Below are 16,802 nucleotides of genomic sequence, written 5' to 3' on the forward strand. Positions count from 1 at the left end.
ACAAACTCCAGTTACCTCATTATTACTTCAATTCTTTCTCCATGGAATATCAGGTCCTTCATTTGCATTCTCTAAGAGTAAACACTTACCCTGGCGAGATGAAATGAATAGCCAAGAGTTCCACCCAACAAGCAAATCTGTTGGATACAGGAAAGCCCAAAACATTGACAAAGCCTCCAGGGCAACAGTGGTTGTTCAGAACTTTCAAAGCAAACAAAACTCCTAAAAGAGAATGAAGAGCATACAAATATCAGCAATTCAAATGCAGAGATGATCAACAATGGCAAAAAAAACTAACTGAAGTGAAAATGATTATCTGACTACTTCAACTCTTGGCTTTGATACATATTCTACTCCTTATAAAAAGTCAACCTGAACATTTGGCAGAAAGACAATCCTGAAGGTAACCATTCCTTTGATGTGTCTTTTTTTTTTTTTTTTTTCCTTTTCTTTGATCTTTTGGCTGCACCGAAAAGCATGTAGGACTTTAGTAATCCAACCAGGATCACACCCTCAACCCCTACAATGGCATCCCGGAGCCTTAAGCACTGGACCACCAGGGAAATCTCCTTGAATGTTTCTTAACAGAAATTCATACTGACTTTGAGTATGCTATTAAATATATAACACACAAAATGGGAATAACACACTAGTAATGGTACTAAATGCAACTGAATTTTAAACTTCAAAATCATTAATTGTATGCTATGTGATTTTTAACTCAATTTGAAAAAACACCATTGATGTGTATTTTTCTAACTCCCATGGAAAGATATATTGAAGGCAGGGCATATTTCCTTTGTTCTCACACAATTAGACTCATGAAGATGTATCTTAGAGGAAAGGGGAAAGGACAGCAGGGAAAGGAGAGGAAAGGGTTTGTTTTCCTTCTGTTTCAGGACAATTTCCCTCCTACCCTTCACATTCTAATTTTTAGAAGACCCATGTTAAGTCCTGATGGCAATTCAGTCCTACAAGAAAAAAATAAGAAAAGAACTAGCGAGGGGCAACAGTGAGAGGCAAGGTAACACGTGGATAGTCATGTAGACTAGGTTCAAATCCCAGCCCCATCACTTACGAGGTGTATAACCGTGACTGATTTCCCTGTGCCTTAGCTTCCTAACTTAGAAAATGAACACAAGGCCACCTCCCTATGGGCCTGTTACATTAATTAAACAGCATAAACTGTGCATCGAGACTGGGCCCCCCAAGTGGCGCAGTGGTAAAGGATCCGGCCGCCAAAGCAGGAGATGCAAGAAATGCAGGTTCAATCCCTGGGTCGGAAAGATCCCTTGGAGATAGAAATGGCAACCTGTTCCAGTATTCTTGCCTGGGAAATCCCACAGACAGAGGAGGCTGGTGGGCTCCATTCCATGGGGTCACAAAGAGTCAGACATGACTGAGCACACACACATGTACAGAGAATATCTGGTAAGGAGGGGCCATCATAGGGTGTGGTACCTTTATTTTAATGGCGTTATTGAGAGACCTGATCTTTTTAGAGAACTCCCTATCACAAATACACCAGTGCATCTCTCTCTTTGGCCCCATCACAACGGAGCCAGGGCATATTTCCAAAATCCTATTTCCTGCAAAACTACCTTTGGGCAGACCATAGTCTAAACTGTCCAAGAATGAATAATGCGGCATAATGGGAGATAGCAAAATCAATGACTCTCCTGTGCTCCAATAAGCCTCTTCTCCAAAATCCAAGCCCCAGCAGTCCTTAGCCACTCAGATGTCAGCTCCCTCACCGGCTGGGACCCCCGCTTCATAAAACAACAGCAGCTGCACCTCCCTTACTGTCTTCACACAGGCTACCTTTATAAATGTGTCTGCCTTACCTGAGAAACCCACAGCACAGTTCCTTTTGAAGTCAGGCTCATTTAGAAATTCTGCCAGAGCAAATTCCAAGAACAGGTACACCACCCCAGTGAGGAGGGAGAATGTGACGATGACGTAGGCAAACCATCTACTCCCCAGTCTTCTCTCCAGATGAATTCCTTTCCACAGCATGGATGCCATATTGAAATACAAGTGCCAGTCATCCGCGTGGTGAAGAGGGGAAAGCAGCAGGCGCTGCCAGTCCTTCTGATGGTAACACTTCTCCACGCTGAGGCAGGAGCTAAGCAGCGGCTTCAGGGGATTCAAGAACAACCAGATGTTGAGAGCCAACGTTGCCAGGGTGACAGGTGGAACATTGTTGATCCCGACCTGGAAGATTTGAGAAAGGAGCAGAAGCAGCCCGATGTTAACTCCTCTTGATCTCCGATGCATGGTGAGATATCAAGTCGGAGATGGGAAGATGTGGTCAGGTTTGGGGAATACACAGGCAGCTGAATCTAAAACACAATAAAAAAAAAATGCACATGAAAATCCACCAATTAAGAATTAGGGCAAAAAAAAAAATAAATAAAAGAATTAGGGCATCGACAAGACATGCTCACTGAAACATGAGCTTATGTTACATACATCTCATCTCCCATTTAATGGAAACATTTATATTCTGTGTTGCCCAGAGCAACTCCCAGGACACCGGCTGCCATCTCTCCTCATTGTACATCCTAAAGGAGAAATGTTATCCCAAATCCCAGTGGGCCAGTGAATGGCTGGGTATGCTTTTTCTGACAAACATGCCATAAAAATGTGACTTGCCTCCTGTATAAAAAAAACTTATAACCTAACAAAAAGACAAAGATAGTACACAGATATTTAATGATAGTACACAGATACTTAGTGATTTCTTCTCGGACTGTTTTCTAATTTTAAAGAAGTTTTGATTTTGATATATTAGAGTCTGCCCCAAAGTTGTTTGACACTGGCAAGTCTTAAAATGCAAGCATATATTATCTTCTAGTCCATATTGCCAGATGTTAACTGCTAGAATGCTTTATTTTCACAAAAATTGCCACTTTCAAATGTTCCACTATGTGCCAAATCCTGGACTGAAACACGGTCACTGTCTTTAAGGAACTCATTGTCTACTAAGAAGTAAACCAACAGCTGCCATACAGTGTTTTAAATGCAGGGACCGAGGAAGCCGCGACCCGAGGCCGTGACTCAGCCTGACACGGTTATGGTCTTGAAGGGTAAACTGGATTCACCAGCGAGGAAAGAGGACCCTGTTCACTGGTCTACTTCTCCATGCCCTGGACTGATCTTGTGACCTACTTTGGTTGACAGAATGAAGAGCAAAGGACACTCATTCTGAATCTAGGCCTCAGGTAATTTGCAGACTTCCGCTCTCATTTGGAACCCTCCCACACAACCATGCACAAGTCCAGGCTAGCCTGCTGCAGGATGGAAGACACGTGCTCTACTCACCTGATGGCCGCAGCCACTGACCAGCTAATGCCTCAGAAACAGACCTGTTGAACTGACCAAAAATGAATAAGTAAGTCCAACTGGGGGCTTCCCTGGTAGCTCAGCTGGTAAAGAATCCACCTGCAATGCAGGAGACCCCGGTTTGATTCCTGGATTGGGAAGATCCCCTGGAGAAGCGCTACCCACACCAGTATTCTTAGGCTTCCCTAGTGACTCTGAATCCGGTCAAGAATCCGACTGCAATGCGGGAGACCTGGGTTTGATCCCTGGGTTGGGAAGATTTCCTGGAGGAGGGCATGGCAACCCACTCCAGTCTTCTTGCCTGGAGAATCCCCATGGACAGAGGAGCCTTGCCGGCTGCAGCCCATAGGGTCGCAAAGAGTCGGACACGACTGAGCGCCTAAAACACAAATCCAACTGAGCCCAGACTAATTTGCTGACTCACAAAACAGTGAGCTAAACAAATGATAGCTTTTATCAACAATAAGATATTTAAAGTTTTTCATCTGTTTATTTTTGGCTATGCTTGGCCGTTGCTGTGTAGGCTTTTCTCGAGTTGCGGTGAGCAGGCTCTGCTCTCTGCTTTCGGGGCCCACTACTCAGTGTGGGGGCTTCCCTTATTGCGGAGCACAGGCTCTAGTGTGGGGGGGCTTCAGGAGATGCGGTTCCCGGGCTCCGGAGAGCAGGCTCAGTAATTGCAGCGCTCAGGCCTAGCTGCTCTGTGGCATGTGGGAGCCTCCTGGACCACAGAGCAAATCCGTGTCTCCTGGATGGACAGGCTGATTCTTTACCACAGAGCCACCAGGGAAGCCCAGTAAATATCTTAAATTAACTTCACTAAGTTTTGGAGTGGTTTGTTACACAGCAATGACTAAACAATACCGGAGGTCTTTGCTTTGGAATGGGTCTAGGTTACGCTTCTGGGAAGAAGCTAGTCAAGAAAGGGAAACAGACTAAAGATTCGAGAGATAAACAAAAGGAGTCAAGTCCTGAGAGGAGCAGCCTTGTCCTCCGCAAGTAAGAAGGCAAGTGTCAGGTATAGATATGGGTAAACAGGCAGATTAGGGGAAAGGATGCTTAAAAAGTTCTCATCTAGTGGTTTTCTGACTTGCCTGATTTCCCTTTTTCTGAGCTTTCTTGGCTTCCAATCAAATATACACCTCACTCTGATACACTAAAGATTCTCATTCAGACAACAGACTGGAAAGTGCATAGCTTTGGATTTAAAAAATGGCTAGACTCTCCTACTTACTAGCCCTGGGACCTTGGGCAAACTACGTAAACTTCAATTTCTTCACTTTAAATTAGAAATAATACCTCCTTCCAAGGATCACTGTAACATGTCTAGACCAAAGTAGGTGGTGAATAAATGGTAGCGCCTTTTTTCACTGTGGCTTCCCAGGTGGCTCAGGGGTAAAGAACCCAGTTGCCAACATAGGAGACACGGGTTTGATCCCTGGGTCAGGAAGATCCCCTGGAGAGGGAAATGGCAACCCAATGCAGTACTGTTTCCTAGAGAATTCCATGGACAGAGGAGCCTGGCGGGCTACAGTCTATGGAGTTGCTAAAGAGTTGGACATGACTGAGCAACTAAACAACAACGTTTCATTACAATAAAATAATCTTAATTAAGAGAAAAAGCTTTCACAAATGACAGCATTCTAATAAAACTCAAATGTACTCCCCAACCTGTCCCCCATATGGATTTTTATTAACATCATGCCCAAAAGAAAAAATTACACATATGTGTGTGTCATATGTGTATCCCCATTATTAGCAACCAAATTTCTTTATTGCCAGGGCATGTCATTATAGCTTTGTAGCAATCTCATAAACTACAGAATTTAATAAAATTTCAACTAAAAAGCTCCCAGATAATCTTGGACAAAGAGTCTACATTTTTCCCATTGACCTTCATGTTGATTTTCAAATCTCCAACTATTGTGACAAGTTGGCAATTCCCCTCAATAGTTATGTATATATCAAACATCATTACCTGTAATGGGAGTAATGGAAAAATATGGCCATGGTCATTAAGTAACCGGCTTAAAAGAAATCACAAAATAAACCCTTCAGTATTAGTACAGTGTCCTATGATACCAGCCATATGTGCAGCAGAAAACCAAAAGTAATTATGTCTTTGCTTAAGAAAAAGTTCCCTCTCAACTGGAATTACTCGAGATGAAGAGTACAAACAAAAAGGTAGTGGCACTTCCCCAAGCCTCTCTCAGGCTGTGCACCCAGGCTCACACTACACTCGCTTGATTTCTGCTCAGACCCAAAGGCCCCCTCTTGTTCCCCTCCCTTCTCACCTCTGCCTCCCCACTGATGACTGCTCCCCTGGGCCGCTGGGCTCTCCTGTAGGTCTGACTCCTTCCAATCCCCCTTTCTTTGCGTTTCAGTTTCCCTCCATTCTTACACTCTGTTTTGCATACACTCATGGAATTCCACTCTCACGGTTTCTATAATTGTTTTTATCAGGATGGTTCCCAAATTTACATTTTACAGGCTTTATTTCTCAGATTTCAGAGACATAACCTTCTAGGAAGACTATAATCTGCCCAATCTCTTGCTCTCACAGAATGACTATTCAGCCACACCTTCAATCACTAATTTATTTAATAGCTAGCAAGTACTGAATGCATGCCAGCCCCTGTACCAGGCACCAGAGGCAGAGCAAAGACCAAAATACTTGCAATCTTAGTCCTTAAATGGCCTATTTCTATTTGTTGAAGGAAATAGAAATACTGGCTGCAAAAAAATCACAGGATGAATAAAACAACATGCTATGCTTAATACTGCAAAGGCAGATAAAATCATAACCAATGTGAGAAGTGCATAACATGTGTCAGGCTCTGCTTTCACAAAGGTCAAGAGAAGGAAGTTTTGAGTTTTAAGTAGCCAAGGTCAATCAGTATTGTTGCATATCAGATCTGTGGCCCAGATTCCTTTCTTATAAGTTATACCAAGTCAGACATCCAAGGTGAGGGGTGTAGCCTGTTTGTAACAAGGTAACAGAAAATCCAACTAGTTCATGTGAAGATCAAATATGTAAATTGACCTTGTGGGTCAGGAAGGCATGGTTCTAAGAACACTAAAGACAACAGATCACAAGTGGCATTTACTGTAAGATGAATACTGTCCTGTCCATCAATATACAGCAATTCCTAGAGAGCTGAGCTAAGCTTATTTAACTTATATGCTGAGTACATCATGCAAAATGGTAGGCTGAATGAAGCACAAGCTGGAATCAAGACTGCAGGGAGAAATATCAATAACCTCAGATATGCAGATGACACCACCCTTCTGGCAGAAAGTGAAGAACTAAAGAGCCTCTTGATGAAAGTAAAAGAGGAGAGTGAAAAAGTTGGCTTTCTCACAGAAAACTAACATCATGGGATCTGGTCCCATCATTTCATGGCAAATAGATGGGGAAACAATGGAAACAGTGACAGACTTTATTTTCTTGGGCTCCAAAATCACTGCAGATGGTGACTGCAGCCAAGGAATTAAAAGACCTTGCTCCTTGGAAGGAAAGCCATGACCAACCTAGACAGCATATTAAAAAGCAGAGACATTACTTTGTCAACAAAGGTCCGACTAGTCAAAGCTATGGTTTTTACAGCAGTCACATATGGATGTGAGAGTTGGACTATAAAGAAAGCTGAGCACCGAAGAACCGATGCTTTTGAACTGTGGTGTTGGAGAAGATTCTTGAGAGTCCCTTGGACTGCAAGGAGATCCAACCAGTCCATCCTATAGGAAATCAGTCCTGAATATTCATTGGAAGGATTGATGCTGAAGCTGAAACTGCAATACTTTGGCCACCTGATGTGAAGAACTGACTCATTGGAGAAGACCCTGATGCTGGGAAAGACTGAAGGCAGGAGGAGAAGGGGATGACAGAGGATGAGATGGTTGGATGGCATTACTCAATGGACATGAGTTGGTGATGGACACGAAGGCCTGGCGTGCTGCAGTACATGTCGTCACAAAGAGTCGGACACAACTGAGCAACTGAACTGAACTGAAGCTGTAGGAGACAGCACAGAAGCAAGGTTGATGAGCTGGAAACTGGAGCAATGTGTTTGGTTTTGAAAGTGACTTATTTATTCTAATCTGTACCCAGACCATAACCAGTCATACCAGCTCAAGGAAGACCAGGTTGGGCCCTTGCTCCAGCCCTGCCCTCGACTTATAAGCACTTCCTTCCCCTCACACTCAACATGTCCCAACCTGAACATTGGAAGGTCCCTTCCAAGTCTGGCCCTCCCCCCACGCTCCAGATCTCAGGACACAGAATCTCTGCCTACCTAGCTATTCATGTTGGAGATGCTGATGACATCCTCAACACATACTTTCCCCTCTTCATCCCCAAATCCCATCCACCACACTTTAATTCTTCCAAACTACCTTTTAACAATCTCCCTCCTTCTACCCCTAGATCCACTACATTAATCTAAACCACCATCACAGCTTGCCTGGATTACAACAAATTCTGCTTCTCCTTCTTATACCCACCAACCATTTTCCACCACTGCTCAGAGTAATCATTATAAAACTGAAGTCGGAATCCCTTGTGGTAAGCCTTTGATGGCTTATTGTTGAAGGCTGAAGTCCAAACTCTTGACCACAGCTACATGCTCGTGATAAGGACTGCCCTGCCTGCCCCTCTGGGCTCATCTCACACTGGTCTCTGCCTTATCAGCTATGATCCAGCCACTCAGGACCCCAGGAACTCCATGGTCACAGCATAAATGCAGAGGGCAGAGTTATCTGTTTCGGCTACCACTGAATACCCAGAGCCTAGCACAGTGACTCATATACTTATATGACTTATAAGTATTTGTCCAATGAATCAAAATTAGCATGTTAAATATATCTACGTTATACAATAAATGAGACTGACTGACAGGTCTGAATACCTATGATACATTCACCCCTAAGTATTTTTCCTACAATTGCAGCAGCCTTCCTCATAGCACTATACACATTATTCCACTTAATACTTTCAGTTCCTGAACTGTGTTTGTAACGTTTACCTCAACTTCACAGGAATAAACTTCTGTTCCATTTAAAATGTATTAATAAGTTGCTTTGCCAGAACTATTTGATAAAATAATGGCATTTTAATTATGCAGTAATACATACAAGATAGCGCTGCATCATGGCTGTGACAGAGAGAAATGGAAGACCTCTTAAAATATTGATAGGAAAATTAGCCACATTTACTTTTAATGAGAAATTAAAAATTAAACAGGTATGTAATAAGAAAAACTAAGTAGTTAGAACAAACAAAAGAAACTGAATTTATAATTTGGGAAACCAATGTGTCTCACAGGGGAAAGGAGTTTTACGAAAAGGGAAAAGAAATTAAGTATGGTGATTTTCAATTCTACTTACAAAAGCAAGAAATATTTCATCATTACCATTTACCATGGTGACATTGTATCTCAATTTTCAGTTTAAATGTTCAAGAACTCAGGCTATTAAACTGCAAACATACATACCAGTTATAAATTATATTCCCAATTTGGCATCTGATAGTAACCAAATTAACATCACAAGAAAGAAACTATAGTCCTAATAGGAGTAATCGAACACTATTCTGAAAACAGCCTTCTATGTCATTAAAAGTGCAACAGATCTTAAAACTATTCATTGAGATCTTTTAAAATTATGTGAGATTTTTCTTTAAGAATCAATAAAAGGATTATCAATACATATTTGAGGCAGATTAATGATATGTCATTATTACTATTTTCACACCTTTGGAAAATTTCACTTAGGTTCCATATATATTTAAGCATATCCTCTTTAAAAAAAAATCATAGAGGAGAACGTATGTTTGTCTAAGTCACTTTGCAAGTATTTATCAGAGGCCTGCTATCACTCAGGTTGAATATTTTGCTAATGCCTGACTTTCCAGATGCTTAAGTGTTGATTTTTAAAAATTGAGCTATAATTCACACACCATAAATTTTACTCTTATACTACACATCTCAGTGGGTTGTGTATATTCACAAGGCTTCACAATCACCACCACCATCTAATTCCAGAATATTTTCATTCCGTCCAAATGAAACTCTCTCCACTTACCTCCTTAACCCTCCACCTGCCCAGTACCTGGCAACCACTAACCTACTTTTCACCTCAACGAATCTGCCTATTCTGAACATTTCATACAAACAGAATCATATAGTATGTGGCCTTTTGTGTCTGACTTCTTTCACTTAGCACACTATTTTCAAGGTTCGTCTACACTGTATGAAGCATCAGTACTTAAGAGTTCCTTTTCATGGTCCAACAATATTTTATTATATAGATAAACCACACTGTTTTATCCATTTATGATGGACACTTGGGTTACTCCCACTTTTTTGGCTATAAAGAATACTGCTGCTATGAACATTCATGTACAATTTCTTTGTAGAAACATATCTTTCCAGTTCTCTTGGACATATACCTAGGAAGAGAATTGCTGGGTTAACTCTGGGGCTTCCCAGATGGCACTAGTGGTAAAGAATCTGCCTGCCGAAGCAGCATACTTAAGAGATGTGGGTTCAATCCCTGGGTTGGGAAGGTTCCCTGGAGGAGGGTATGGCAACCCACTCCAGGATTCTTGCCTGCCTGAAGAATCCCATGGACAGAAGATTCTGGTGGGCTAACAGTCCACAGGGTCTCACAGAGTCGGACACGACTGAAGTGACTTAGCACGGTAACTCTATGCTTAACTTTTTGAGGAATTATCAGACTGTTTTCCAAATTTTTGTGCCATTTTTCATTCCCTCCATCAGTGTTCAGTTCAGTTCAGTTGCTCAGTTGTGTCCGACTCTTTGTGACCCCATGAACCGCAGCTTGCCAGGCCTCCCTGACCATCACCAACTCCCAGAGTCCATCCAAACCCATGTCCATTGAGTTAGTGATGCCATCCAACCATCTCATCCTCCGTCGTCCCCTTCTCCTCCTGCCCTCAATCTTTCCCAGCATCAGGGTCTTTTCAAATGAGTCAGCTCTTTGCATTAGGTGGCCAAAGTATTGCAGTTTCAGCTTCAACAGCAGTCCTTCCAATGAACATCCAGGACTGATCATCTCTAGGACGGATTGGTTGGATCTCCTTGCAGTCCAAGGGGCTCTCAAGAGTCTTCTCCAACACCACAGTTCAAAAACATCAATTTTTTGGTGCTCAGTTTTCTTCACAGTCCAACTCTCACATCCATACATGACCACTGGAAAAACCACAGCCTTGACTAGACGGACCTTTGTTGGCAAAGTAATGTCTCTGCTTTTTAATATGCTGTCTAGGTTGGTCATAACTTTCCTTCCAAGGAGCAAGTGTTTTTTAACTTCATGGCTGCAATCACCATCTGCAGTGATTTTGGAGCCCAGAAAAATAAAGTCAGCCACTGCTTCCACTGTTTCCTCATCTATTTGCCATGAAGTGATGGGACCGGATGCCATGATCTTAGTTTTCTGAATGTTGAGCTTTAAGCCAACTTTTTCACTCTCCTCTTTCACTTTCATCAAGAGGCCCTTTAGTTCTTCACTTTCTGCCATAAGGGTGGTGTCACCTGCACATCTGAGGTTATTGATATTTCTCCCGGCAATATTTCTCCATCAGTGTAAGGGGTTCCAACTTCTCCATACTTATACATACTCAACAACACTTGTTTTTATCCATCTTATTTATTATAGCCATCCTAAGTGGGTGTGAAGCAGTACTGACTTGCATTTCTCTAGCGACTAATGATGTTGAGCAAATGCTTAAATTTTTATTGCTTAAAATATAAATATACATGTTAAAAAAAAAATATATATATATAAATATGCATGTTCAGTGGTACACGTAACCATACAGATAAACATTTCCCTTCCCTCAACCTCCCTCCCACACCCCTTTCAAGGAACAGTTTAACAAACGCCTCAGAAAAAAAAGAAAGATGATGAAAAAAAGATGGAACCACAAAGTCATCCTGGTTAAACTGCCAGAATTTTAGCACTACCATCCATCTCTTCCCCTGTGATGTGATGTGCTAAAAGTGAAGGAGAATGTACTTCAGTAGCAGGGGCCAAACTGGGGCCAAGACATTCAACTCTACACACTGTAAAATCTTTTTTTGAAAGATGCAGAGGGTCAGTATGATTTATCGATTCAAATAAAGCAAAAAAAACTATGGAAATAGCAGATTGGATATGCTAAACATAAAAACGTCCTCCACTTTTGAAACTACAAGAGCTGAACAACAAATTAGAGCATCATAAATACCACACTGACTTGGATATTCGCCCAAGTGAGTTCACAAAACAATTAGATGCATTTTTTCTCTCTCACTGCCAGCATAGTCTATTTTCTCTAAGAATGAACTGAAATGGATCATTTCTTCTCATTGCCACCATAACTCTCAGCAACCTTTCATACATGGTTTTTCTAATCCAAACATAAGAGGCTGCTTTTACCACCTGTTACTATACGGCCAATAGATGAGAATGCTTTGGTTCAGGACAATAATAATACAACCTGTTCTTCTTCCTGATATACCTTAGCATAATTTTACTTTTCCTAAAGGTATTAGCTCCAAGAAAACCCAACTACAAAGTGCAGATTTTCAAGATACTTTTGAAAATAAGAACATGCTTCAGTATATGTATTTGCATTTAGTGGAAAACAAGAATTTATGAACCAAACACTTGTGAAGTAATTTGTTCTCCTTTTCAAATATATGAATGCATTTCAAAAAGCTTACATAGCTTAAAATGTGATACAGTTGTTAAATACAACATACATAGATATATCAGTAACATAGGAATTATACTTTTAAAACTTAGTACTTAAAACATTAAATGTAATAGCAGATGGTCTGGCTTCACACCACTGCACGGTGTTCAACTGACCAGAATGCATCATCTACCTAAGTTGATGAGTCAATGGAGGGCTCCGGGGATCCGGTGTGGAAGCTGCGACAGAGTACCATCAACATTTAATGACATAAACAACAGATTTTTTCTGGCCATCAAAATCTGTTACATGACTTCAGGAGCTACGTTAATGATAAAAATCAAAGCATCAGCGTAGGATTCTGTTTTCTTATTTCACATCAGAGGCAGAAAGATACAAAGAAATGAGGACGATGGAACGAAAACCGACTTCGTGAATAAACAATGAAAACCGGAATCAAATTATAGGAAGAAGGTAATGGAAATCTAGTCTTTATGAATATCGTGACAGTAATTACACTCCAGTGTCTGTTCATGGAAATATCTACAGCTTGCACTCTGGTTCAAAAGAAACCAGGAATTGAGAGCACTTTCCCCTTTTGAAGACTGCTGACATCCCCATGTACACAATGGTTCTCCAATATTGTACACTTCATCTTCGTAACTATGTAAGAAACTCTTACCCAGCTCGAGACAACCATTAAACTCTCTCTCAGATACCAATGGGCTAAATCTTTCTGATTTTCAGCTACCAGACCTAGCTTAAACACACGACACCTAGCTTTTAACACATGAGAGCTCCTCTCTCCAAGTGAAAACAAATACAAAATTTTCCATACCTTACAGAACTAGGTCCAACTATCTTTTACAAGGCCTTCCTAAGTACTAATATCAATGCCATCCACGTGGAAGACAAAATAGATGATCTCCGGGGAGTTAGGATTTAAGATCACTAAAATGACACAGAACTTAAAGAATGTTCCAGACAAGTAAGCAGCCATTAATAATGTCACATGTTATGTGGTGACAGACCCAACCAAAGGTCAGACCCTTATCACCTGATGCTCCTCCCCCAATCTTACTTAAGTTATGCCTGACTCAATTTGCTTAAAATCCAATGTCATCATGTTATTCTTTGCCCCCAGTCCATCATGTTTTCTTACCTAGATCAGCTTTCTCTACATCATCACTGTAATAAGACTGGATAGTATCATAGTTAACAGTAGACTCTGAAGCTTAATGGCTTGGGTTCAAATTCTGGCTCAACTGTTTGGAATTCTATGACCTTGTCATCATCTGTATGAACTTGTTGTTAATGTGTCCAACTCCTTGTGATCCCATGGACTGCAGCCTGACAGGATCTTTCCATTGGATTTCCCAGGCAAGAATACTGGAGTGGGTTGCCATTTCCTTCTCCAAGGGATCAAACCCATGTCTCCTGCATTGGCACACGGATTCTCTACTACTGAGTCACCAGGGAAGTGAAGTGAAGTTGCTCAGTCATGTCTGACTCTTTGCGACCCTGTGGACTGTAGCCAAGCAGGCTCCTCTGTCCATGGGATTCTCCAGGCAAGAATACTGGAGTGGGTTGCCATTTCCTTCTCCAGGGGATCTTCCCAACCCAGGGATCGAAGCTGGGTCTTCCGCATTGGAGGCAGACGCTTTAAACTCTGAGCCACTAGAGAAGCCCTTATAAAATAGATACTAAAGAATACTAAGACCTACCTCATAGAGTAGTTGATGAGTGAGTATATGTAAAACACATAGGACAAGACCTGAAACATAGTAAGGACTTTGTAAGTATTAGCTGATATAAAATAATCATCAGCTCAACTTCAAGCATTTTAGCTTATACCTCAGTCCTATAATATTTGTATAGTGTTCTCAATAATAACTAATATTTATGCAGCTATTTATAGTTTACAAAATAGTATACTTGCTTCATTTCACTTAATTCTCACAATCTGGGGAAGACAAAACTTAGTTCCATGTTATCCACCAGCTGGTCTCTCCAGCACTTGAGGAAAAACAAAAAACAGTCACTTTACTGTCTTGCTAGTCATTCTGAAGCCTGCTCTGTAGAGCTGCCCATATGAAAAGGAACACAGTGAAGCTCCTGCCCTTGAGACTTTCTGGGGAAAAGTTAAATTCCTCTGTCCAAGGTGCTAAAGAATTATGGCCATCTCCACAGATGGGCAGTTCTGTGGGGTTCTCTCACCACCAGAGGTCACCAAAGTGAATTTTACATACATCCCATAGCTTTTAAGTCTGAGTATTCTGAACATAACTGCCCAATTTAATGGAAATCCTTTCAGCAGTTTTGGTGAGAAAGCTTCAGAGAGAGAAATCCCATTTCTTTCTCATTTAAAGACACCAAGATGACAATACTCTTAAACCTGACTACTGGAACTCAAAACCAGCTCATTACACCAGACAGTGCTTGTTAATCTGGCAAGCCCTTCAACCTTCTGCCTCTCACAAACGCAACCCTTGCCACTACTGTCTACACTTTTGAGAGACTTCCATGGACCTGCCTGTCCATCACTCAAAAAGTAAATGTCCACATTTCCACAGGTTTCCCAGGTAGTGCTAGTGGCAAAGAATCCATCTGCCAACACAGGAGATGCAGGAGACCTGGGTTCAATCCCTGGCTTGGGGAGATCCCTTGGAGAAGGAAATGGCAACCCACTGCAGTATTCTTGCCTGGGAAATCCCATGGACAGAGGAGCCTGGAGGGCCACAGTCCATGGGGTTGCAAAGAGTCGGACACGACTGAGCACTTGTCAGCAGCACATTTCCACAGCACATAACAAATTCCTGGAATGACTATATAGGGTTAAATAAAAATCTTTTGGAATTTTAGGTTGTGATCTAGAGGCAGACCAGGAAACAGCTCAAACTTCTGGTACACAGTCCATCTTTTTTTAAGTCAATAGAAACCCTGAAAGAAGATGTCAGCTACTTTGCTTTCACATAACTGCTTCTTGGTGGTAAACTCAAGTTTAAGAGAATTCTTGTAGGTTTAAAAAAAAAAAACGGCTAAAACAATGTTTCATTTTTAGTTCAATCTCTCCTTATATGGCATAAAATTCAATGAGAACTATTTTAGGTAGTAATAAATGAGAAAAAGTGATTAAAAGGGTGAAAGTTTAAATATTTCCATTTAGCCAAGGGTTTGCTTTTATGAAAAATGAGATCTCACCAAAGAGCTAAGGTAGGGCCACCCAGTTTAAGGTAGGTATTGCTCATAGCAATAATGAGACCCACTGAAATGGATGTATCGTCAAGTGAGCTATCACTGTGGGTGCCAGGCTTTATCTCACTGGGAACTCTGGGAGCTGGTACAGATGTGCCCCAGTGTTAATGCCAAGGGCTAGGACTCTGCCTTAACTCCCTGTCACTGGTGGCTTGTCAGAGCAGGAACGGTGGGTGTCAGGGGCCACAGAAAACACGCGGGTAAAGAACCGCAGGTACTGGAGGCTGGGAGTCTGTCGGGGGATACCCAGGGCACAGGGATGTGGCATCACGCCCTGATGTGAGACACACTCCCTGCCACCCCTCCGTTCAATTCTGCCCCAACCTTCAGAGCCCCACTCCTGAGTGGCACCCTTAGTGTCAGATTTCTCAGCCATCTCAGCATTCACGAAATCTCCCACAATGCCTTCCACGGGCATGAACCACCTGTGCCAACAGGATGTCACCAGAGGCTTTTTATCATCTCTACCACACTGTGTTTTCAGGATACCCTGGGCTTTGAGAGCACATATTCTGGAGTCTAAACTGATCCCAGTGACTGGCTTTAGCCTTAAGAGCTGTGTGAAGTTGTGCAAGTCACTTAACCTAAGCCCCTGTTTCCTGCTATGAAAATGGAATAATAATAGCTAAACTTGATCCTGTCCAAGTCTCTTGGACAGCAGGGAGATCAAACCAGTCAATCTTAAAGGAAATGAATCCTAAATATTCATTGGAAGGACTGATGATGAGGCTGAAGCTCCAGTATTTTGGTCACCTGATGCGAAGAGCTGACTCATTAGAAAAGACCCTGATGCTGGGAAAAGACTGAAGGCAGGAGGAAAAGAGGGTGTCAGAGGATGAGATGGCTGGATGGTACTACTGATGCAATGGACATGAACTTGGGCAAACTTCCAGAGATGGTGAGGAACAGGGAGGCCTGGCATGCTGTGGTCCAGGGGGTTGTGAAGAGTTGGACACAACTGGATGACTGAACAACAACAAACCTGATCCTAGAATTCCTGCAAGGATTCAGTGACCTAAAACACCAAGTGCTTAGAATGATGTCAAGCACACAGTAAACACATTCAATCTCAGCTTGTGTTTTAATGACTTAAACAGAGATACACATTTGCTACTGGGTTTTGGGTTTAAGTTTTCCTCAACACGGGTCAAACACAAAAGTCAAAACTTTGACTAAAGTTACACTCTTATATAGTACGAGTTCATTCTTGGCAGCACTGTTCTCAAGCTTTACACATGCACTATTGCCTGACAAAGTTAATTCATACATCAAGACCCACAAAATGAAGGCTGTCCCAAAGGTCTGGCTCATGCCACAAATCTAAACCCAAGTCAGCCTGCTTTTATGGGAACAGCCTCGCTGCCCAGGAAACCTAACGCCAAGCACAATCCTCCAGATCAGCTTTAGTCAGGTCACCTTACTCTTTTGAAAAACAGGTCCTGCTGGCCTCAAAAGGAAACCACCTCCTACCTCCTAGCCAACCATGCCATTTCTTCCTTACGTCTTC

The 16,802-nt window shown here is 42.0% G+C and overlaps 1 protein-coding gene across 4 annotated transcripts in view; it reads right to left on the reverse strand.

Annotated features, from left to right (window-relative positions):
• RHBDD1 (rhomboid domain containing 1) overlaps positions 1 to 16,802 on the reverse strand; it is a 187,821-nt gene that overhangs the window by 157,660 nt on the left and 13,359 nt on the right. For 3 of the 4 annotated variants that reach the window (XM_043909849.1, XM_043909848.1, XM_043909851.1), the window contains 2 exons: positions 1,845 to 2,342; positions 90 to 222 (listed from right to left, as the gene is read on the reverse strand). In XM_043909849.1, the coding sequence (XP_043765784.1) occupies positions 90 to 222; positions 1,845 to 2,277 (566 nt within the window). In that variant the 5' untranslated portion in view covers positions 2,278 to 2,342. Of the gene's footprint in view, positions 1 to 89; positions 223 to 1,844; positions 2,343 to 3,324; positions 3,377 to 16,802 lie in introns of those variants that run through there. The other variant, XM_043909850.1, reaches the window with a different exon arrangement.

The sequence above is a fragment of the Cervus elaphus genome, chromosome 8 (assembly GCF_910594005.1).
Source record: "Cervus elaphus chromosome 8, mCerEla1.1, whole genome shotgun sequence".
Taxonomy (NCBI): domain Eukaryota; kingdom Metazoa; phylum Chordata; class Mammalia; order Artiodactyla; family Cervidae; genus Cervus; species Cervus elaphus.